Source organism: Alnus glutinosa, chromosome 7, assembly GCF_958979055.1.
Source record: "Alnus glutinosa chromosome 7, dhAlnGlut1.1, whole genome shotgun sequence".
Taxonomy (NCBI): Eukaryota; Viridiplantae; Streptophyta; class Magnoliopsida; order Fagales; family Betulaceae; genus Alnus; species Alnus glutinosa.
The window spans coordinates 25,977,495-26,002,578 of NC_084892.1; the positions used below are offsets into that span (position 1 = coordinate 25,977,495).

Here is a 25,084-nt window from a genome sequence, read left to right on the forward strand (position 1 = left end):
CAATATATAGCAATTTTGTAATTGAGTAACGTTAAAAATCACATTTTTAATCTCATAGCTACTCTTCATAATGCTGACGTGGCAGTAGCAACTAACTCTTGATTTATTTTATTTTATTATTATTTTTTAATAATGAATGATTAAAAGATTGATTGTGACTAACATGCTAGCATTGTTGGATAATTGTAAGATAAAACATATTATTTTTAGCCATTCTTTTAATAAGGACTAATTCAAATATTGGTTGAAACTGTCATGTTAATATTGTAAAAAAAGGTATGGATTATAGCATTACTCAAAGCAATGGGCTTAGATGTTTGACTTTTTTTTTTTTTTTTTTTTTTTCTTATATATATATGCTCAAAAGTTAGGTTTAGACCTTATTAAAACTAGGTTTTGTCCCTTATTATTCTATGCAAAAAATAAAATAAAATGTGTACTAAATCTCATTACAGATAAGATATATCATATATTGAATCAATACCAAAGAAGTTATTATAGATGATGATAAGACATCATTCGTTTTTTCAGTTATTAGCCTTATTTGTACTTGGGTAATCTTATAAACTAAACTTGCTAAGAATCCTAAGATCATTATTCGATTGATTTCCAAGAAAATTTGACAAAATGTTTGCTCCCTGCGGAATCGGGATCTAGATGATCAGCCTGTAGAACCACCAAGAATAACTGTTTTTATCCAAAAGAACAAAAACAAAGAATATTTTTTCATGCCTGCAAACTGTTTGCAATGTGGAGGACAGCAAGGGCAAAAGAGTCAATGCGGCAGAGAATGACTTGTATGCCAAGGTTGAGGCCCTGGAGTGCCAAGTGGACTGCGAGGAAGGACAAATGTCTGCTACTCCGCGACGCTCTCTTCCTCAACCGCTAAGCAAACGAGGGGCGAGTGAACGAGTGCGGAGTGGTCAGTGCCACCCACGTCGTGCAGAGAGGCTTGTGATATTTTCGACCCAAAAAATAAAAAAATAATAAATAAAAAACCACTCCCACTCACAACTCACTCTAACGCCCCCAAAAAAAGGCAAAATTTTCTCACGGCGTGGCCTGGAGAGTCACATGCAGGCCAAGTGCCCCACTGTTGTCAGACGGGGCCCACCGCGTTCTCTGCATTATATCTTACCTGGCGGCAACTTTCCCATCCTGTGGAGTCGGCGCGTGCTCCACTTCCCTATTCGTCGAGTGTGAATGATATGCCACTTTCCCACGCCCTTCTCTCCTCCCTAAAAAGCACAGATTTCTCTCTCTCTCTCTCTCTTCCTCTCGTAACGAAGAAAGAAAAAGCAATTAATTAAGCAAAGAGCCAAATCACTCTACTCTGACTGTGTTAAAAAGGGGGTTGAGGCCCTCGTAAGCCCCAGTTTCCTTCAATCACTCCCCATCTATCTCTTGCTGCTTTTTGATTCGGCTGGGGCCCTGAGGCTGCACATCCAGCAAACCCCAACTGGGTTTGTGATTATTAAATCTTAACCAAGCAGCAATCCCGCTCATCTCTTCAGGCAACCAAGACCCTCAAATATCCGATACTCTGTGTTTCGTCTCCGTATTAGCTTCTCTCTTCTTTCTCCTTTTCGAGTCTTTAGGATGGCTGTGAGTTTGGACGACGCCGAGTTTTGGCTCCCGCCTGAGTTTCTCACTGATGACGACTTAGCCGTGGAAAAGAATGGGAGCGGCAAGAATGAAGGAAATGGAGTCGGCTTGGATACCGAGGCGATGAGGGCTCTGTTCCCTTTCGACTTCCCCTACCGGTTTGGGTCTTTTGGGTCTTCCTCTGATCTCGGTTCTCCGGTTGAGTCAGTGCTCGGTTCGAGCGAGACGGAGAGCGACGAGGAGGACTACCTCGCTGGATTGACCCTCCAAATAGCTCGCTCAACTCTCGTTGACGATTCCAGGAACATCGACCCTGTTTTTGCCTCTGAGAAAGCCAAGGCATGAGATATTAAGAGTTTTTTCCGTGCTTTTTACGCTAGTCGACTCCTTTTGTGGTGATTTCTGATTTGGAGTTTTTTCTTGCACGTTTTGCAGGCTTGGGGGGTGTCTGGTTCGCCGCAGTCGACGCTGTGCGCGTTGGGGAGCGGATGCGGATGCAGACAGGGCTCGAGCCATGGAAGCCCAAACGGGCCTTCCCAGGCCTCTTCCCCACCGGCGACCTGGGATCTGCTTCACGCTGCTGCGGGGGAAGTCGCTAGGATGAGGACGAACGAAGATATGTACGGACTCAACCATGGCAGAGGTCTCTTGGGTCCTCTGAGGAAGCCCTCTCCAGTGACTCTCCCCGTGAAAAACAACCCCAACTCTGAAGTTGGATTTGTTCCTCACCAGTCTCTCTCTCAGCAGCAGTTGCAAATGCAAGCCACTCAAGTAAGCTCTCTTGCACTGTGATTTTAATAAGACCCTCAAGCTTCTTACTCTTTGTTGATTATTTATTGGACTTTCTGTATTTTTTTTGTGAGCAGTTTCAGCAGCTGAGGCAGCAGCAGATGATGAGGCAACAGGGCTCAGCGGCTTGGGGAGCACAGGCGAAGGGGACTGGACGATACCAACAGCGCCAGACGACCCACCATATGGTCCAAAACAGAGGGAGGAACAGCGAGTACGTCGGAGCCAGAAACAGTCGCCCTCTGGGTTTGTCCCCTTCTGCATGGCCCTCTCTGCAACAGGGCCAACCGCAGCCACAGCCACAGCAACAGCAACAGCAAAATGGGTCTGGCATGAGAGCTGTATTTCTTGGTACTCCAGGTGGCAAAAGGGAATGCGCAGGCACTGGTGTCTTCTTGCCCCGCCGTGTTGACAGCCCATCTGATACCCGCCGGAAGACAGGTCCGCTGTCTGACTAGGTTCTTTTGCAGTTATGCGTTTGTGATGGATTGATTATCACTTGCGCACAGTACTATTTCATGGACTTCTTTAATTGTTTTTGTTTCGCGAAGTTTCAGTTTAGTTTCTGTATTTCTTTCGCTCGAAGTTTTAATTATAGTATGGAATCGGACATGTTTAGCATTTAAAAGTTTTGGGTGTTGGGTTGGTGTCGAATTTATTGTTTTATTTATAGTTTGCTCTGTATTTCGTCAGATCTGGTCATGGTTGGAAGTGTTGTTAATTTCATAGTTAAGTTAAATCATTTTTTGGAAGCTGTTTTGCTTCAGTACCTATATGCTGATTATTTCCCCCCAATTTTTTACAGCGTGTTCGACTGTTTTAGTCCCAGCGAGAGTGGTGCAGGCACTGAACTTGAACTTGGAGGAGATGATGGGCACTCAGCCTCAGCTTCAGCCTCGATTAAGCGGGACTCTCACTCCGGACGGTGGTATATTTACAGTTCCTTCCATCTCAAGCTGTTCTGCTCATTTACAGAACTATTATATTATTAATTGGTTTTTACTCGCTATTTATGTTTGTCTTTTTTTGTGTGTTGGCGTAATTGATTGTAGATGCTGCTCTGAGGCTTCGAAGTAATAATGCCTTCCTTCCTCATCCGAAGCGCAACCTACGGCCTCAGTCTGAAATCAACCATGAGATCCGGCTACCCCAGGAATGGACCTATTGACCCCTAATTTGCATCTGGGTCCTTCAGTAGTTTCGTTGTTTTAGGAAAGGAAAAGAATTTGGAAGTTTTTAGTTTGCTATAGGGATAGTAGTCTTATAAAGAAACAGTTTCAGGAGAGAGGAAGAAAAAAAGTATGAAGAACAGGGGAAGGAAAAAGGTTTTTTGGGTTTAGGCGTAGATGATAATAAATGTCTACTACTTTAGGGAAAGTGAATGATGCTACAGCTTTTGTTCTTTTTGTTTGGGCTCGGGGAGCGAGGAAAGAGTGGTGGATGGGAGAAAAAAACTGGTTTTTTTATTTTGGGAAAATAAGCTTGGGATCTTCTTCAAACAAATCATAAGGAGGGGGTAGGAAGGGTTGGACTTTTGTTTTGTGAATCCACGACCCTTCTCTATTATGCAGTAGTTTTAGTAGTTTGGTACTTTTTTTTTACCATGTTGTGTCCCTGGAATTCGATTCCAACCTGTCCACCCGACATTGCCGGGAAGTAATAATAATATCGGATTTATTTTTTTGCCCATTTCCTGCTTTCTTCTTATCCTTCAATGGCGTTTCATGGGTAATTCCTTATACTTCTGTTACATAGGGGGGCTTGGGAGTGAGGCTTTTATTAGTTGGCCGCCACTATTCTTGTTTCTTGCTTCTTTTGACCATTGGAATTGTAAAAGAATTTGATTCTTCTGTTTCGAGCAGCGTGTGGTGCATGGTCCAAGATGACATTTCGTTAGAAGTGGTGATTAGTCTAATATATGTTGCTACTAATCAATTACATGATTGAAATTTAAGCGGTGTTGACTGTTCTACAACCTGTGGAAGTAGTTGTAAAAGTTAAGAAGGCTTGTCATTTTCCCTGAGGTCTGGCAACTGGAATTCTCAGTTTCTTCTGTACTAGGTACTTAATTTGATGAGCTACCAAACACTTTTGGCTATTAAACTAATCAATTATTTAACAGCGAGTGTGAGAGATAAAAAAGAAGCGAGATTCTCAGTGGGGTGGGAGTGACCTAGAGGATTTTGCTTAGCAGGGAAGTAATAAGTATCCCCGAGTAGTCCTTTCTTTTCCTCTGATCTTTTTATCTGTCTCTCGCTTTATTTATTGCGGGAGTTGGATAGATCTCGGTAGAACATGTTGCTTTCACTTCGGCCTCAACAACAAACGAAACGGTGCGTGGCCGGCACTTTCATTTTTCTTTTTTGGGTGATTGGTGAACAGGCTTCCTTTGCCGGCATGGGGCGGCCGGGGGTGCACATTTGCAAGGTGAACAACATGGCGCGCACTAAAGGGGTTTTTGGGAACTCCTGCCGCACAGTTGAGATGCCTTTGGGAACGTGCTTAGCAAGTCGGTTGATGTGTCCTTTAGTGCTCTACATCTTCCGTGTGTGTGTGTGTGTGTTTTGTTGACTTGGTCATGCCGAATTCCGTTTGGCTTAAACGTTGATTCTTTGTGATCTTTTTCCACTTTGTTTTTGTTCTTTTTTTCCTCGTCTCCCATTCATATTTTCCTCTCTTTGGAGGCAGAAAACAAACCGAGTTTTGAAATTAAGCGGAGAAATCTTGTCCAAGTGATTAGATTAAGCGGTGGTTGAGGTTACTTAACATTTAAGCTTGCAGATAAACTTTTAATCATTACCCTTCATTAACATGGTCGGTGACAGAAGCAAACTGATGGGCAAGTTATTTGAGGATGATGGCCATATGGAGGATGCTCATTGAACTCGTGTGTGTCTCCTCGGAGATTTAAAAGATTTAGTGAAAAGTAGAGAGAATTGGAAGAGAAAATAATACACATAATTTATATGGTTTGGCATAGTGCCTCCGTGATTTTTGTTTCGTCAACAAAAGAATAAAGTTACAATTTATATATATTGTTCTTAATTAAAATTTTGACATGGTATATTGAAATTAACGGATTAATGTTTTGTATAATTAGGTTTTGATCAATTCGGGTCAACCCGAATTAAACTGTTTAACAAACGGGTCAACCTTGGGTAACACGATTAACCCATTTTATTTTTTTATTTTTTTCCACCATTCATTTAAATTCATATAAAGTTTGAAACATGTTGTGTTTAGGTCAACTCAACATAACCAGTTTAATAGATAAGTTGTGTAGGTAGGATCATCTACCTACTAATTTAAATTGGCCGTTTCAAAATTGAGAGGTTTGACCCGTGAGTCAATCCAACATGCCAACACGAATTGTCCAGCCATAATACAAGCCACCATCTCTAACAAATTGAACTTGTAACCATCTCCATCTCAAGCCCTGCCTTTGTTCATGGGTCCACAAAATGTGAGAGGCTTCTTCTCTCTTTTTCTGTCTGCATACAAGGGTTGCTATTCAAAGGTTGCTCAACAAACCCACCCATTTTTGGGAGCATTACAAGCTGGTGCTCTTAGACGGACATGTTTAATGTTGACACATAAAAGTAATTTGAACCTTCCAATATCGTAAGCTTCCTATATATTCGCCTTCGCCTTTCTTTCCCATCACTATCAGTCCATCACTAAACATGTGCAATTTTACGTATGAACCTCGCGACGTGAGTGTTAAGGAAGTTGGTCAAGGACGTTCTTCCATTTAATTGGTCTGCAAATACTTTTTATTATAATATCAAACAAATAATTAAATTAACTATTTTTTATCTGCTATATTTTGAAATAAGTAATAAATTATGATATCTAATTAATTCAAGTATTTTCTTTATTATTTATTTTTAATTTAAATTAAATATTCTAAGTGTTAAATCAGGAGTTTAAGCCTACACGTAAATGAAGAGTATTAAGATATTAATTGAATAATTAAATTAATTTTTTTATTTTATTTTTATTTTTTTTAACAAAGAAACCATTCATTATAATATGAGACTCAAATGGTTAGTGACAGTAATTAGGAATACAAAGACGCCCTAAAAACAAAGTCAGAGACTGGATCCTAACTTGAGAGCAGCTGTCTAGGCAGATGGACAACAGTAAAAGCCCCTCTTTACACAAGAGTTCTACTAAAGGAGATAAGATAGTGTAGATTCTTATCTAAAAAAACTAATACAATCCAGTTTAGATCTAAAATCTACCATGACAGATTGCAAAGTTTGACAACATAATAAAAACTTTAAAAGCAAAACAGAACAAAAACAAGAAGAATATTGACCAGCTGAGAAGAGCACAGAGAATCGCTGGTGACAGTGTGTGTATACCACGCGGCCTCACTAGAAGACCTCTCTCCATCAAAGAACTACCGAAACAACCGGAAACCGCCAACCGCGGACTGGAAGAGGGGCCATCATGTGCCGGCGACTGAGGAGCACTCGTTGGCGCGTGCACACTACGCTTCGGTGCACGGATGACCAAGAAGAGCGCATCTGGTGGTGACAGAGGTGGAGGACGACGACGAACACCATAGAGAGGCATGTGTCATGCAGAGACTGACGTGAAAACATGTATCTAGCTTCAAAGATGCGGCTTGAAAATCTAACCAAAAAAGTTGAGAGACATGTTTTCTTTCACTGGGTGGCCATTGGCGCCTTACCCATACAACACATCAGTAGATTGAAACACCACAAACTCCTAATCCTCAGAAGGATTAGAAAATAATACCTTCACTTCTTGGTTTTATAGAACAACACCGAAAGAGAAGAAAAGATAGCAGTTCAAGGCTGGACGGAACAACAGGGACGAAAACAGGAACGAAAAAACAAATAGGGGGTCGGGAGGCAAGCCCCCTCCCCCCTCAAACCAGCAAGACTGAGAACCCTCTGCGGTTAGGTTTTCGAGAAAGAGAGAGAGAAAAGTGATTTTCTCTTACGAGTATTTTTATTTTATTAATTTAAATGTTTAGAATGAGCGATTTTTTATTTTTTATCATATAAATGTATAATGTTTACTAACTTATATATTGAGATGTTGACTATATTTTGAGTTATAGACTATACATTTCTACAGTGATTGGTCAACGTTTCGGTTGGGAATCATTTCCTACTCTTCTATCTGCAAGACTGCAACAAATAGTAAAAAGCCCTTGAACCTAACTTTCGCCAAAATATCGTGTTGGTTCTTCTTTTCTTCCTATTAATTGGTTGATTATTCTCTTAAAATGCATGGTTAAGAACATGACTAGCTGTACGTAGTTTAGCTGCAATTAATCGTCAGCTGAAATGATTTCGTTGGAGTTATCCGTTTAGAAAACAATCAAATATTGGAAGCCAAGAAAGTCGATCTAAAGGTAGTGTTGAGGTTAGGTGAGCAAATTAAAGCATATGGGTATACCCGTATACCATACAAATTAAAGTGGTTGTATGCTGACCAAAGCCTACTTTTGCGTGTTACCATTTATTTCTACTCCCACATTGTACATGAAAACGCATCAAGTCCTAAGGATAATAATAATAATAATATTATTATTATTTTTTAAATCGAAGTTAGTAGAATGAGTTCTTCTCAAAACAGTAAATGTGTACATGCAAGCCCGCATCCGATATCTGCAATTATCCGCTATTCGTAAATGTGGATGCGGTTAGTAAAAACTCTAATCTACGTATGCAGATAATTGTTTAGGATATGTAGATACAAATCATCCATATATATATATATATATATAAAGATTTTCTCCTAACTGAGTTGGAATAACTTCCTCCAACTTAATCTATAAGATTGACATGTGTTTAATAAAATTTATTTCAACTTTGTCCTTATTATTAAAAAAACATGTAATACTTTGGGCAAAAAGACGAGAGTAATATGAAATCAATATATTTTTAAAATATTATGGCTTAAAAAGAAATTAAAACAATCCCAAACACTAAAAATTGGCCTAGATTATTTTTCTAAATTGTTTAAAACAGGCCATAATACAAACCCAAAGAATGCCCATTATATAATATGCGGATGACAGATACTAACCACATTTAATAACCGCAATAATCATGCGGATGCATTTAATAAAAAATGATGCATGTGTGGATATCTAAAAATAAGATCTGCAATTTACGAATACGACTTTTGATATTGCAAATAACTGTTTTCGCATGTACAACTATACAAAATAGTATATTATGGTTCTATAATATTTCGCCAATTCAACGCGGTTACGAATGTTTAATCTCATTTGAATCGGGCTTGTCGAATGTAACACCCCACTCGACCGGGAGTTTTGAAGGTACCATTTCCGTTGACATGGGCATGTCTTGGGTTAACTTTTGTACTTAAAATAAATAAATAAAATTATTCCATTTCTTACTCATAAAATTGTTCTTTGGAAAATAGTCATCTTCATCACATTGCAAATATGCATTGATATATTTGAATTACGTATAATGCAGCTCATATTCATAGATAATATTATGCATGTTTTTCTACTTACTTGCATATGCATAAATAGATGCATGTAAAAACATGTTTAATATCACTGCAGGTAAACAGATTTACTTACAATGCATTATAAAATATTTCATGAGAACACATTTATAACTAATGATGGGAAGATTTACTTGTTCCGCTTGAATGTTCACTTCGCATTACGTATCCGTTCGCAACGCATTATGCTGATCATTAGTTAGGACTCTCCCTTTATTAAAAACCTTAACAGATAACACTTCAGCTGTTGGTATAATTTTTTGGTTCGGTAATGTGTCAAACTTTGATTCGCCTTTTTCATAATCTGCAAAATAGTAAGACTTGTCGGGTGTGTCGATGGGGTCTTACTCTGATGCTTAAGTCAGTAAATAGACAATTTGTGAGTATTTAGAGCACGTACAATAATAATAAAAAAAAGTTCAGTTGTTTGATACCTGGATATAGCCGTCTATTTATTAGACTACGGGTGCGTCTATGTCATTTTGGGGATCCTAGGATCTATAATCCCTTCAAGGAATTAATTACCCACCATTTCCTCCCCGGATCTCTCGGGATCAATGGTCTTCTCTCCGGATCCTTCGGAATCCATGATCTCTTTTGCGATAGAGTACTGATTACCCGGGGCCCTGGATCCTACGGAAGAGTTACCTTATTAGGGAGATAACACTCTGTTGATCCCGGGCCTTTCGAAATTCATGATCTCCGCAAATCTCGACGACAGTTTTGCGACCAACCGGGCCTTCTCGGGTCGGTCGAACCAATTGGACCCAAAGGTTGATCTTGAGCTCACTTGAGCTTTGAGAATGATAATTTTCCCAACACCATCTAAACCTTAAACAAAATTTTTCCTCAAGAAAATCCTAATTTTTCATTTTTGGGTTGTCTTGTTTGAACGACTTGCAAACAGGGTTCGAACAATGTATTATGCAACTATCTTGTTTGAATAGCCTATAAACGGGCTTCGAACGAGACATTCCGTGCTTGTCTCGTTCCAATGAAAACTATATGTTTCAAGTTTTTCAAGTAAAAGTTTCCATGAACCCAACCTTTCTTGTCACCGATCTCTTCCCCCATGTCACAGGACCATAATCCACCAAGCATTCATATTCCAAAATACCCGATGTATCGTCTCAAAAGTCCTAACACAAAATAATTACTATAGCTCCAATGTGTTAACCTAACCAACATTTTATGAAGGATAATTCAAAATAAAAAGAGAAAATTGTGCAAAACCTTACCTCTTTTGAGTTTCTCCAAGCTTTCCTCTTCTTTAGAATTCTCCAAGCTCCTCTCTCTTACTCTCTCTCTCTCTCTCTCTCTCTCTCTGCAAATACTTTCTAAAATCTTTCTATAGGTTCTAGAAGGCAAGTAAAGGAGAAAACTAAAAGTTCACATTTGGAAAGCTAGTATTTATAGAAAATTTATAGTCTTGTTTGAAAGAAACTTGTCTCGTTCGAATGTGACGTAGCAACCATGCACACAATGAGTTCCACCTTATCTATTTTTGTGTTTGACACTTGTCTCGTTCAAACGAAATCATTTTATTGCCATGAGGCATCTTACATGGCAAGGCTGTTCAAACTAAAAGCACACTTTTTGAAGTTTTTAGTTACTTATCTCTTGTTTTCTATTTTCCTTGGCTTTTATTTATCTTGGGTATTACATTACATGCATATAATGATGTCAATTAAGACTTGAGACAGCACTACATGATTATGAATTCGCTTGGTCTCAAGATTTCGTACGTCAAAATTGCGTTTTTAAACAAAACGTGAAGAAATGTTTTGTTTAGGAGTGCATTTGAAAAAAATGAGGTTTGAAAATATAAAAAATCTCACATTTTCAAATAACAAGTAAATGGGTGCATTTTAAAACCCTAATTTTATGAAAACCCTTAACTGCGTATTAAAAAAAAAAAATCACATTTTTCATTAACTATATAATGAAATCGCTATTTTCTTAAAAAAATATATATATTTTGAAACTGCAAATCCAAATAAATTCAAGTGCCGAAGAGTTTTGCAATCAAAATTGAGTATACATTTTTGTGTCAATTAGACAGTAGTGCCCATGGTAAACAAACTTGAACAAATACATAAAACTCATCGTCATACCTAATTTGTTGGTTGTTTCAAAAAGGATTTATTATAGGTGGCATAAGATTATTTTTTTCTCCTTTAAAGAAAACAATATCCTGTTGCTGAATTTCTTTATAAATAATTTCCTTTATATATCTCAGAAAGAGTAGATACAACGGATTCTCCACATTAGACTATCTCATTCCCTGCATCCATCTTTTTAATTTTAAGGCTAAATGACTGAATTGAATTTGTGTATTTGGTTTGAACGTGTATGTATCAATTCAATTCTTATGGTATAGAAATATCTAAAAGATTTTTGTAGAATATTTTCTATTAAATTGATCATTTAATACAAATTTCATCAAGTTTTCAGACAAAGCCCTACAAAATTAAATTTTATACTTAAAAAATTGGAAAAAAAGAAAGAAAAAAAAAAGTCCATTTGACCAAATACAAAGATGACTTGAGAGGCTGACCGGCCACCTCCCATGATGGCAAGTGCCGGCTCAAACCACTCCAAAGCTATTTTTGGGATGCATGCATGATAGGCCACTTCAAGGGTTTTTTTTTTTTTTTTTTTGTTTTAAATTATTTTATTTTATTTGAAGATAGAATAATCATTTTGTAATAATTCAGTTAGAAAAATAGATAAAATTTGCACCAAAGAATCGATTTGGTACCAAACATTTCAGGAGAATATTTAAAATACTTTTTGCTTCATAAAAATTGAATTTGATATAAAATCCAAATATTATTACATTAGCATCAATTCAGTAATTTAACCTAATTTTGCTGAGAAAAAAAAAAAAAAAACTAATTTTAATTCAAGCCGGAGCTAGAAAATAGGTACGTGGTACCAAATTTGCGGAGCTGATATAGTGCGTGACCTACCACAGAGTGATCGATACACCCAAGAACCTATCATTGAAATCGACGGTGATGAATGAACCCTCTATTATTCCCTTGTCGATAAAACCGATGCTATTGGACAGTGGACTTAGAAATTCATCGACTTTTGAATCAATAGACCCGATTCGTCTTCAAAGTCTGATTTCACGTTATTGTCATTTCAATTATTCCTTCTGTTTGGTTACCGAACAAATTAACCGAGGAAAACGAAAGAAAAATTGATTTCATTCGCGACCCATTTGAATTATGATCGATTGAGTGAGCGTTCTTGCTCTGCGAGCTCCCGAATAGAGAAAAAGTAGGATAATTACCATAGAGGTGTTTCCTTTAGCTTTCTAAGCGAGTGGAGCATTAGGGTTTTGTGTCGCTTGAACTTAGTTATAATTATCTTTGAGCTCAATTCACTGTGTGAGACTCTTGTAATTGATATCTAGGTTCCGGATAATACTACACTGTTGGTCGATTTTGCGGCAACTGGTGACTGGCTATGGCTTTGGACGAAGATACGGAGCAGGAATTTGCACCACAGAAAAAGAAACCACCTACTGAGGATGAGAAAAGGTAATAATTATTACTTTTAGTACCACCTTTATTTATTTTTATGATAAAAAATACTTTGAATGAAATGCTATTTGATATCTTTTTTGATGTTTCCACTTTGTGATGAAAAGGAGAAAGAAAATTGTGCCTGGAAGTTTGATGAAAGCTCTGGTGAGGCCTGGTGGGGGTGATTCAAGGCCTTCAGATGGTGATCAGGTTACTCTTTTGTTTACTACGCTCTAGTTGTGCTTGATTGTATTCCTTCAATGTTAAATGTTGTAACCGGTGTAACACGGGGGAATGAATTAACTCCAGTACAAACATGCTCAACTATGTATGTTGATGGTGCTAAATGTTTCAATATGTAAATGTAGTATGACCTGCTAGATCATCTCAGCAAATGGGTTATCATGGAACATGGCTCTTTGAGAAATTGGGAGGTGAAATTTGAGTTCTGAGTTCTGAGTTGTGTTTTATGCTTTTCAGGTCATATATCATTGCACCGTCCGGACGTTGGATGGAGTTGTTGTCGAATCTACTAGGTCAGAATATGGAGGTGAGTTGATTGTATGCTTCTAAGCACATTTTTGGATAAACTGAAAACCATACTTCTGTTTTCTCTTCTGGTTACGTATTATATGTTTTCCTTGCAAAATTGATTGCTATTCCATCCTGTGCACTTCTAGTACCTATATGGTCAAGGCATTTTCTTTTGGTTCGGTTAGGCTGCATTTTGCTCATATGACTGTCAAAATCACATTGTCGGGGATGGGTTAGAGAATTGCATTTGACTTCTTTGTCTAATACTTTTACGCTTTATGGATCAACTAAATTTCGAAATTCCATTTGAAGCTTCAAAGTATTTGAAGTGAAGTTATTTATTGAGTTGTTATTTTGCATATAGTCTGTATGAATGCGCTGAAGTTGTGTAACAAAGTTTTCCCATTTGAAGCTTCAAAATATTTTAAGTGGTGTTATTTATCAAGTTGTTATTTTGCATTTACCCTGTATGAATATACTGAAGATGTGTAACAAAATTTTCCCTTAGCCTCCAACACAATATTGAGAATTCCTATTTGATTTCAATGTTAAAATGCCTTCTGGTACAGCCATTGGCTTGAACAAACATTTACTTTACATGACAGGCAAAGGCACCCCGATACGACATGTTTTGGGAAAAAGCAAGATGATATTGGGATTGCTGGAAGGAATTCCTTCAATGTTGAAGGGTGAAGTGGCAATGGTAACGTTTTCATGGTATCCTAAACTCTGTGTATGCCAAAAAAGATATGCAAAGATATGTCAAAAACTGAAGTACAATTTTTTTTTTTGTAGACCACATATATTTCAAGACAAGCATTTGGTATCTGTTATTACTCCAATTAACTTCCACTTTTAGTTGGCATATCTGACAATATTCATTTTGCTCCCCGGAAAAGGACCTTCCGAGTTGGAGGTTGAATTTCAAAAAAGAAAAAGAAGAAAAAGAATGTAACTATGCTGGTAATTGGTTAATTGATGATAAAAGAAGAAAAAGAATATAATAGGCCAAGATCTTTTAGGAAAATTAAGTTCATTTATGGTTTAATTATGCTGGTAATTTTTACCTACTTCAAGAATGTAATGTGTGTTATTTCAGCTCAAGATGAAACCTCAATTGCACTATGCCGAGGATGATTGTCCAGTTTCAATTTCCAATAACTTTCCAAAGGATGATGAACTTCATTTCGAGATTGAGATGATAGATTTCTTCAAAGCCAAAGTAAGCCTGTCAAACTTCAATTCTTTATCCTGTTGATCATCTTTAAAATCATAATATTCCCTTATAGAACTTCACTCCTAGCACGCAGTGTTTTCATTATTTAAAGGGTTATTATTAGCAATATCAATTCGGGTTGCTGGAATTAATTTGTTCAAGATCATGGAGCTTCATTTGGTTGGTGATTGTTGCTCCAGACCTTTGACATATATGGGCCTCCATATCTGTACTCAATCATTGGTGTTTTCTCCGACAAAAAAAAAAAAATATCATTGGTGTTTTCTTGTCAATCTTCTTCTTTTTTTTTTTTTTTTTTTTTTTTTAATTTTATTTTAAAAAAAAAAACTATATATATATATAGTTGCTTCTGTCTTCTATTTAGAGCTAATCTCTTTTTTTTTTTTCTTTTTTTTTTTCTTTTTCTTTTTAATTATTATTATTTATTATTAATTTTTTTTTATGTGCTGATTTTCAGGTTGTTAGTGATGATTTGGGAGTTGTAAAGAAGGTATTTGCAGCCATACGATTGTTGAATTATTTATGATCTTGTTAGGAACATCTCGTTATTATTTAGGAAGCTGTATTGGGAATTTGAGTTACTTTTAGACAATGGAAACACTGAAAATTTCATTATGATTAATCTCTTTAACTTGTATTGCCTGCATAAAAAGGTTGTGACTCTATCCTGGCTTCAACCTTTTAAATTTTTGCTTCTTTCTTTTTAGTTCAAGTGAGAATATCTGTTCTGAATTAGTGCATTGGCTTTATCATTCCTATATTGAAGTAAAGGAGAAGCTTGAGGACATTCTATTATATCATTAGGTCAGTAATAATTTTGATTAAGATTTTTCTTTTAGATTGTAGAATTGAGAGAACACAAAAATTCAATTTGGTCAACATGATTTCTATTAGCTTTTTGTTTAAAATGTTTTGCACCAAAAAGAAACATAAATAGACGCAAGTGTATTAATGTACTTTGTGATAATAACAATTTTAATTTTCTTTTGACAAAAAATGGAAAGGAAAAGAAACGTGATGGCAATCACTCTCTCTCTCTGTTTTCTTTGTTCTTTTTTAATCTTTTCTTTTGTTCGTAAGCATGCAATATCTAGACTTGATAGACTCCTATATAATCAGGTAATAAATGAAGGGCAGGGTTGGGAATCACCAAGAGAACCCTATGAAGTAAAAGCTTGGTGAGAACTTATTCTTGTCTCTGTATATATGTTCCTCTCTCCTTCTCTGTTTGTATTTAACTGCAAATTGTAATGCCTGAAAATTCTAGTAGAGTATGATTATTTCCAGGATTTCAGCGAAGAGAGGTGATGGGAAATTGATTATGTCACATACAGAGGGAGAGCCATATTTCTTTACTTTGGGAAAATCAGAGGTCAGTAACACGTTTCCCATCATTTACTTTCTCCAATTTGTTTGTTCTTGGTTCTCTTGATGTAATAATGTGCAATATTGGGAATTTTCCTATGTGCGTAATTTATGTTGAGTTTTATATTTGGCTCTATATTTTGATTCAACATACCTTACCAATTTGTTGAGATAAACTTGGGAAAATGTGGAACTTTTTAGCTGACCAGTACAACTATTTTCACTGGGTAGAGCTTTAGAGGATACTACTATTTTTTTTTGCACACTAACTTATGCTATTTACTGATTGGTGTTTATCATTGCTTATGCATAAATTAGGTACCGAAAGGTCTTGAGATGGGAATTGGAACGATGACACGGGGAGAGAAGGCAGTGATATATGTCACCAGTCAGTACTTAACTCAATCTCCTTTAATCCCCATGATAGATGGTTTTGAAGAAGTTAATTTTGAGGTGGAGCTTGTCCACTTCATTCAGGTCTGAAGTTCTTCGTCATTGCAAATCATAGTTGTTTGTTCATCTTTCTGTATGCCAACTCTTTGCTGTAAACAAGATGAGTTCTTGTCTTCTTGAGCATACGACGAGTCTTTAATTTGCAACCACATAATAGTGTGACTTCTTGGTGATGACTCCTTTTGCAGTGGTGAATTAAATGTTTTAACAGGGATTAATTTTACCCTTTTCTTTATGCATAAGTTGTTCATAATGTTGTCTCGGTACTTTAAAGTGAAATTAATTAATTAAAATCTCCATTTATTTGAAACATTAGATTCTTCCCCCTTTGTCTGAGGTCTTAACTTATGATATTAATTTTATTTATTTATTTATTTTACTATTCAATCCCTGCATCACTCGCAATATAGTTTGATTCAGCATTTTTAAGTTTGCCTCTAGATACCTTGGTCCTACTGGAAAAGATGATTTTACTTTCTACTTATGCCTTGTCAGGTGCGGGACATGCTTGGAGATGGGCGCCTAATAAAACGCAGGATTCGTGATGGGAAAGGTTGGGTTTCAAAAAATTTCTTTTCCCTACTGGAATTGGTCTTAGTTCGTAAACATAGACTAAAGGATGCTACATGAAATGTCTAGTTTCAGATAGTTTAGATTCCCGTTACTGCTTTTCAGCTTCTTTCCCAAAACCCTATGGTTATTTTTCATGTGGTGCGCTTCAATTATCTGATGGATGGGCTCTCCTATTTACTTTTATTATAATTTTTCCGAATCAAATATGATGCCTTTTCTCAATTGTTTGAATCAACTAGGCGAGTTTCCAATGGATTGCCCTCTTCATGACAGTCTACTTCGCGTCCATTACAAGGGCATGCTTCCTGATGAAGAAAAGAGGGTCTTCTATGATACGAGAGTTGATAACAATGGTCAGCCTTTGGAGTTCAGTTCTGGAGAAGGGCTTGTGAGTGCTATGGAAAATTTATGCTAAGTTTTGATCTTCAAGTTGTGAATTTTTTAGCATTGAAGGTCACATTGTCATTATCAATCAACCAACTGCCAATGCCTCATCGCACAAATTTCACCAAGTTGTACAAAACCCTTGCTTCTTTAATGCAATTCAGCAGACTGAGAATCTATTTGTGTATGCTAGGTGCCTGAGGGATTTGAAATGAGTGTTCGTCTGATGCTACCTGGCGAGATAGCTCTTGTCACATGTCCACCTGATTATGCATATGACAAATTCCCAAGGTTACTTTCAAAAATCTAGTTTTCCTCTCTGATTGCTACCATATTTTGACAAAACAAGACATAGAGTAATGTGGATAAAATTTGTGATTTGTTTAATATTTGTCTTTGTCATTAATGCTTCATTTATATCTTCTTCTTCTTTCTTCTACTTCAAAATATGTGCTGATTTTTTCCTCTAAAATGGTCAGGCTAGCTAATGTTCCTGAAGGTGCTCATGTTGAATGGGAAATTGAACTTCTTGGTTTTGAGATGCCAAAGGTAGTCTACAAATATCTTTTTTCATGCAGTAGATCCAGGAATTGTTTGATGCGACTGTAAGAAAAACCCTATTATGACAACAACAGTATATTTTCGAGGATATTGCCAGAAGTGCTATTGTTGGCCATTAGACTAGTGCTTACTTGGACATTAGAACTCTCTCATTGTTGATAATGTTCAATTAGAATTTTCAACAGTTGAATATACCTTTGGCCCTGAAATTTGGTCCAAGTTTGATTTTTGTCCTTGGGATTTATAGAGTTCCAATTTTGTTCTTGAAATTTTTTGAAGGTAGCGATATCGTCCTACCATTGTGCATCCCACATCAGATTTGTACCATCCAAATCAGCATTCGTTCAGTCATGTGCAATTTAATTCACAGTTGATGAATGAGAGGACGGCATTGCTACTTATTAAAATTTTCTGGGACAAACTGAAACTAATAATTTTAGAATTGAAAATCAAAGACTAAATTTCAAAGACCAAAAGTGCATCTCAGAATTTTTAGACAAATTTGACTAGCATCTGATATTTGTTGAACCATGAGTACTTCGACATGTTTACCTAGTTAATTGATAAAGCTTCCGATACTTATAGTGCATCAATTTTTATTATTATTTTTTTTATTTTTATATTTTATATTTTATATTTTTTTATGAATACTTGTAGTGATTGCACATTTTATACGTGACTTGAATTCACATTGCAGGATTGGACTGGCTTGAACTTCAAAAGTATAATGGATGAAGCAGAGAAGATCAGACACACGGTATGCCATTAGCATGTAATTTTGCTGCATCTGGCCATCTAGGACCTGGATTTTTTTCACATCAAACTTGCATATATGCAATGGTTGCAACATGTAGCAAGTTGGTCTATTGATACAACCAATGTTTTGTCCTTGTTCTGTGGTGATGAATCACATTATCATTTCAGTGAAAGCATCTAACTTAAGACCAAGGAGTGTTAGATCCCTAATGCTATTGTTTATTTTTCAGGGTAACAGACTCTTCAAAGATGGAAAATTTGAACTTGCTAAAGCAAAGTATGAGAAGGTAAATATTGTTTTCACTTTTATTTCTAGTATTTCAGGTGGGACCATTCTGTTCCATGATTTTGGTATCAATCAAAAGGAGAACTTGCATTGACCTCAACCAATGTTTGTGGGGGACATTGCTATTTTCATATTGAAATTTTGATTATCATTTGAGTTGCTCTAATTGCTGATATTTAGCAACCCTGTTGCCCAATTTGGCTGGTGCTCTGCTACAGGTGCTTCGGGAATTTAATCATGTCAATCCACAAGATGATGATGAAGGGAAGGAGTTTGTAAATGCACGAGTAAGTGTCTTTTTTGTTCTTTCAATTGAGGAGCGAAAAGGAGCTGCAGTTTGATTATTGGGCCATATGTTAGTGGAACATCTTTTACTCATCTTCTACTACTTTAGCAACCTAATATTCAAGTTGGATTATTGTGTATGTATTTAAGATTATTTTTCTCTTTTTATATGTTTGAAGAATCTACTACATCTGAATGTGGCTGCATGCCAGCTGAAAATGGGAGAATGCAGAAAGTCCATTGAGACATGCAATAAGGTATATTTCGTGACTTCTGAACGTGAGTAGGCCTTTCTGTCTCTTCAGAAAGAAACCAATTTTAGCAATTAAAATCATTTGCTTAGACACACAAATTGTTAACAATGAAGTTTCCATCTTTGCTGGGAACAACAAATCCTTTACTTGGCTTTATCAAATCTCTAATGTCATTGACAATTAACATCAGGAGATTTAGTTGATCAGTGAACGAATGGAAACATTATCTAATGAGGGGTGTAATTAGTTAGAAAATTCACCTGTCTGACTTTAGAAGGAACCAATCATGCTTGTAGGTGTACCATCCTTACGTTGTATATGTCCAACTGTTTTTGGCAATGGATCTACAGGCCAAGTTCTTGAAGTTTTGTTTTTGATATTTATTCCTGATGGGACCATGCAGGTTTTAGATGCAAACCCTGCACATGTGAAGGCTCTGTATCGCCGTGGAATGGCCTACATGGCAGCTGGAGATTTTGAGGAAGCAAGGGGTGATTTCACAATGGTAACGCTTATAATTCAATTATTGTGGTGGTTGAGCATTAAATTCTTGACAACATTTTAAAACTTGAATGTGAATGCAATTAGATGAAGAAAGCTGACAAGTCATCTGAAGCTGATGCAACAGCTGCTCTTCTAAAAGTGCAGCAGAAAGAGCAGGTGGGTTGGAAGACCCTCAAATTTTCTAATCTGAGATGAAGTTCAAATGCTTTATATCATACTATATTTCAAATCACTTGATGCACAGGAAGTTGAGAGGAAGGCTCGGAAACAATTTAAAGGACTATTTGACAAGAAGCCAGGGGAAATTTCTGATGTTGGAGAGAAAGAAGATCATAATACAGGTGAAAACCAGAACAACGTTGATAAGGATGATTCAGATACAGAGAGTTCAGACGAATCACATGAAGCTGCAGCAGATGCAGGACGAAGGGGTTGGTTCTCCATGTTCTGGCCTAATGGTAGACTATTTTCAGGTCTTGGACTGCAAAGATGCTCCATATTATGATTTTACTGTCAAAATAACATCCTGGGGCTGGGCATCTTATGATACAAGTTGTTCCTACCCATTGGTTGCAGTGGTTAAATTTGGTTGGCTGCTGCAGAAACCGAGAAAGTACGCTAAAGAATCAAGTGGAACAAACATAAATATAATAAATACAAAATAGCAAGTGAATGGATTATTTTAAGGATCGGTTTGTAGGAAATTTCTGTCCTTATCTTATATGTCAGAGACCCCTTTTAGATTTATGTATTCGAATGATGGTTGGTAGCGGAAGATCCACATTCAGTGCATTTCTTACTGGACTGTATGAGTTGGGGCACAGATTTCACTTCTTTTCAACAAGTATTAGATTGCTTGAGCTCCAAACACCAGAAACCTCTAAATTTGGTGACCGCTGTAACAATTGTTGTCAGCAAGGTTAATTTAATTTCATTAGGTAAAAATTAATGGATCAGAATTTCTTATTTATTCCTTGTTCAAAAAGAAGGGGCCAGGAATAATAATAGAGGAGTTTCTGTTCATGGGTAGGCTCTTTGCTCGGATAGGAGATCTCTCACATACTCCTCTTGGGGGGAGAATAATAGAAAAGATCCCCTAATTACAGGATACCCGTTTCAGAAATGGATTGGTAGCTTGACTCGATCTTGCATCGATTCAAATTAATTATCTATTTGGCGGAGGTAGATATTTGGCTAGGAGGCAAGTTACAAATTATGGAGAGCGAATCATTTGTTACGGCCCTCAGTGAATTTTTTTTATTTTTTTTCTCCTGAGCCACAGTGGATATCAGCATTACGACAGGTTTGGTGCGTTTTGATGTGACCTAATGCTGTAGGCTTTACCTGCAGAAGAGGCACGCAATTACTGTCGGCTGTCCCCTGCCGACGTACGTCCATCAGCTGAGGCATTTACAATATAGGAAAAAGCATGGTTGTGCACGGATCTAGAGCTCTCCGGTGCTTCGATTCTTATTTTTTTATTTTTTATTTTAAATAAAATTTAAAATTAGTATGCTATATTTTATACCTTTCTCAGTTTGTACCGCTCAGTCGCTCAACAAATAAAAAATAAAAGAAAACTCACTTAAAATACATGGCATTAATCAATGTAACATGAATATAATAAATGTGTGAAGAGTAACGGATTAAGATTCTCTACAATTTCTTAAATTCTCAAATTACATGATGTCAATTTTTTACATCGAAACGTTTGAAAAATGTTACATATTAAAAAAGTAGACATGTTATAGTTGAAAAATCAGTATATTTTTATTAGGTTCTTATTTTTTATGTTGTAAAATTTTTTTGAGACATTGTCTTTTTAATTTTCTAAAGAAGCGTTTCTTAAAAAATGAAGAAGCCTTTCAAAAGGAAAATTCTTTCTAGTTGCTTCAATAACATGCCACAATTTTAATAGTTGGCCCTTTTCAAGGGTTCTGATATAAATAAACGGCCTATATTCTTTAATTTGAGAATTTATAATTTCAAAGAAATAGTAAGGGATTCTAATATGAAGAGTAACATTACTCTGGATTTTATAAATGAGTAATGATACGTACCACATAAACATCCCGTAAATATCCTACAAAATTGATATGATAAGGTCCTGTAGCCATTAGATAAACCATTGTCAAAAAAAAAATAATACCCATACTCTTAAGTGCGCATTTTTTGACGTGATAGTGAAAATTACTAATGAATTTTAGATGAATCGCTAAATTTAATGATGATTTTTATTGTCATCTAAGATAGTATGTACTTAGTAGTATGCACTTGAAAGTATGTATATCATTACTCAATGGATACTTAGATTGATTGAAACTTACGTAGATAATTGTGAAATAAAAAAATATTTTTCTTGAGAGTGAGGAAGCCTACCCGTGTTGATAACATGTTCCCTTCTGGACCGAACTTAAATAAGAACAGGAAAGAAAAAAGTAACATCGTATACTACGTCGGTTGTCACTTTCCTAATTGATTTTTATCTTTTCTTTTTGTCTCATCGAATCCTTTCCAAGTCTTTCTTTTTAAATAATAACCATATAAAATAAACAGCTGCAAGTTGTTTAACAATGGCAGTGATCGATGGTAACAACAATACGCATTAACCAATAACCATCATAATATTGAATATAAACCCCATATATATATATATATATATATATATATAATATATCCACAATATACTCGGAAATACAGACTTATTAATTAGACTCTCACACTTTGAACAATCATCCAAACAGATTCTTTATATAACTAGATGCATGTAAAGAACATTGCGATATATATATATAGAGAGAGAGAGAGATATAATATACAAAAACGACACTGAAAAGACACCATAATCTTTTGAAGACACGTGAGGCATTGACATAGAATCAAACTTTTCGAGAAATACCGGTGGAGCCGGAGGACATGGTCTCCCCAAGTTCGGCCGCGGCAAGAGCCCGGGACTTGACGATAAAGAACCCAACGGCGTGGCCAGCCACGGCGGCTATGAAGATCCCAAGGTTGAAGGACATGACAGAGAGCATGACTAAGTAAGCGAAACCCATCCGAAAGGCGTAGACGGTAGCCTGAATAAACGCTCCCACAATAGGAATTGTGCCCGGCTTGACAGCCGGTAAGATGGACAAGACCTCGACAGCTAGCGCTAGCAAAAAGATGAAGAGAAGAGCCAGCACGTACATGCCCAGCTTTTGGTCAGGCCACCCAGAGAATAGGACTATGACATCTTTGCCCCAGTATAAACTCATGTGCATCATCATGGCCTTCATGTTCATGCTACCATTCGACATGGAATCGGAAGGTGTCATGTTCATGTTAGCACCATCATCATGTTCTTGAGACATTTCTCACAGTGAGAGAGAGAGAGAGAGAGAGAGAGAGAGAGAACTGGGAGAGAAAGGCAGGATTATTTGGCTCTTCAGTGTATATTTAATATAGAGGAGCTGGAACCAATGACTGTGGAGGTGATGACGAGGTCTGCTCGAGAGGTAAATGGCCGTTTGACAGCTTTGAGTCTTCAATTTTTTTTTTTTAAAATAAATCTATTTTCTTGGCCTATTTACTACAAGGGTGCATGGAAATTGGTAAAGGAGGAATAGGAAGGTTTGTGAAAAGTGAAATTTATTTGCAGAGACTCTAGGGAGTAGGAAGTCTTTCGCGGCCACGTAACAAGCACCAGAGAAAAGTCTAACAGATGGGTTTATATAAAAAGTATGATGTTCTAATATATATATATATATATATAAAACTTGATTATCTAATCACCCATCTTGAAAATTATTAAAGTATTAATTAAATAATTAAATTTATTTATTTTTATCAGTTTAGGCATTTAAGATGAGTAGTAATTTAATATGATATGAGAATCAAAAGGTTTTGAGTTTGAAAATTGATTCTGTCATTTATCTTTCATTTCAATTAAATATTTATAAAAAAAATATAGAGTTTGAATTTTCACGTGAAAATAAATATTAAAGTATTGATTAAAAACTAATCAACTTATAAAAGAAATTCAAAAGTTAATACTCACCGTGTATTCCAATAATATGACAGTAATATAATATTTTTATATAAAATCTGGTGTCAAACAAAAGACTTTGACTTACAAGCCCTTTTCAGTCTTTTCAACGTATTTGGTTCACGGGGTTGCTATAGCATTATACTCCCCTGCAAATTGGTAAGAGCATTCCTACCTAGCTCTTTATTTTAAGTTTTTATCCAAAAATTAGGAAAAAAATACAAAAGCACTCATTTATATTTAGAGAAAGAACCTTCCTCTCTACTTCATTTTAGTTATTTTTATATTAAAGTCCTTCTCTTTCTCTCATCTCTCAAGCAGTACATGCCCCTCAATCTTTGTCTTCATTCGGTGCTTTCCTCGCAAATCAATCGAAATAATTTCGACTGAGTCTTGTAATTTGGTGATTGAATTTCCATGCCAGTTTACTCGATCATTTTATTCGTCATTCAGACAAGTGTGGGGGTGAAAGAGAAATAGATGTTGGGTGGATGGGTCTGGTAGAGTGGCTTTGAAGTCGATGAGCTGCTGGGTGTTCCCGTTGGGCGAGGCTCGGAGAGAGAGGAAAGTGAGGGGGTGAAAGAACACAGAGGGCGGTGTTTTAACTAAAAATAAAAAATATTTGGTTAAAAATAAAGAAATATTTAAAGAGTTTGATATTTGATGATTTTTTAAAAAGTGACTAACTAATACAATAAAATACGATTTTTTAACTAAAATGTAGCTAAATTTTAAAGAACTCATCAAAAAAGCTCTAAGTTGTGATTGTGAAGGTATGTTTTTGCGAGCAAAATGCATATATTGCCCATTAGCAAATGACTCAACCGTGGCCGAAGCAATGGCAGCCACCCATGCTATGCTTTTTAGTAAAGAGGTGTGTTTCTTTAATGTCATATTTAAAGGGGATGCGTTACAAGTACTTGGTGAGATACATTCGGCTCCCCCGCATGCCAGCCGTTTCAGTCATTTTGTGGAAATCATTCAATAAGAATTGGTTGGTTTTAGATACTCTTGTACTCCTACGGAAACAAATAGTGTAGCACATGCTCTTGCTAAACATGCAATTTTCCTTGGATAAAATCATGTTTAGTTAGAGGATATGCTTACTTAGATTTCATCTCTTGTACTTAGGGAGCAACTTGTTCCCTATACTTTTTTTGGTTGGTCTGTATTAATAAACATGGTATCCTGATTTGTTAAAAACATTTTAATAAAAAAAAGTTGACAAATTACACGTAATTAAAGGGCAATTCACTTGGGCGAAGTACGTACGAAAGGTTAAAGTATGATTACTATAATAAAAAGATGTGTGCATATATGGCCGATGTCAGTGCTAATATTAATTATTAACCATCAAATTTTTCTTTATTATTATGACGGAGACGTGAAACGGTCTCCTTCGGAAACCGATTA

At 36.3% G+C, this 25,084-nt stretch overlaps 3 protein-coding genes across 6 annotated transcripts; 2 read left to right on the forward strand and 1 right to left on the reverse strand.

Annotated features, from left to right (window-relative positions):
• The first annotated feature begins 1,285 nt into the window (after window positions 1-1,285).
• Window positions 1,286-4,083, forward strand: LOC133872891 (uncharacterized). The gene is made up of 5 exons (XM_062310535.1): window positions 1,286-1,944; window positions 2,041-2,376; window positions 2,472-2,835; window positions 3,200-3,322; window positions 3,447-4,083. The coding sequence occupies exons 1-5, from the start codon at window positions 1,600-1,602 to the stop codon at window positions 3,560-3,562; spliced, it is 1,284 nt and encodes a 427-aa protein (XP_062166519.1). The 5' UTR covers window positions 1,286-1,599; the 3' UTR covers window positions 3,563-4,083.
• Window positions 4,084-11,915: 7,832 nt separating this feature from the next.
• On the forward strand, window positions 11,916-20,444 carry LOC133873135 (peptidyl-prolyl cis-trans isomerase PASTICCINO1). Of its 4 annotated transcripts, none has more exons than XM_062310861.1 (21): window positions 11,916-12,054; window positions 12,341-12,467; window positions 12,578-12,662; window positions 12,933-13,002; window positions 13,592-13,689; window positions 14,086-14,208; window positions 14,681-14,713; window positions 15,343-15,401; window positions 15,511-15,595; window positions 15,907-16,065; window positions 16,537-16,594; window positions 16,854-17,002; window positions 17,192-17,289; window positions 17,478-17,547; window positions 18,257-18,316; window positions 18,546-18,602; window positions 18,820-18,888; window positions 19,066-19,143; window positions 19,544-19,645; window positions 19,729-19,800; window positions 19,889-20,444. In XM_062310861.1, the coding sequence occupies exons 2-21, from the start codon at window positions 12,394-12,396 to the stop codon at window positions 20,147-20,149; spliced, it is 1,860 nt and encodes a 619-aa protein (XP_062166845.1). In that variant the 5' UTR covers window positions 11,916-12,054; window positions 12,341-12,393; the 3' UTR covers window positions 20,150-20,444. The 4 variants fall into 4 exon arrangements, with proteins under 4 accessions (XP_062166845.1, XP_062166844.1, XP_062166846.1 ...); XM_062310862.1 differs by lacking the exon at window positions 11,916-12,054 and adding an exon at window positions 12,080-12,224; XM_062310863.1 differs by lacking the exon at window positions 11,916-12,054 and adding an exon at window positions 12,093-12,204.
• Window positions 20,445-22,329: 1,885 nt separating this feature from the next.
• Window positions 22,330-23,152, reverse strand: LOC133873122 (copper transporter 1-like). Its single transcript, XM_062310845.1, has one exon. It carries the CDS (start codon window positions 22,995-22,997, stop codon window positions 22,524-22,526), a length of 474 nt encoding a protein of 157 aa, XP_062166829.1. The 5' UTR covers window positions 22,998-23,152; the 3' UTR covers window positions 22,330-22,523.
• Window positions 23,153-25,084: the final 1,932 nt, after the last annotated feature.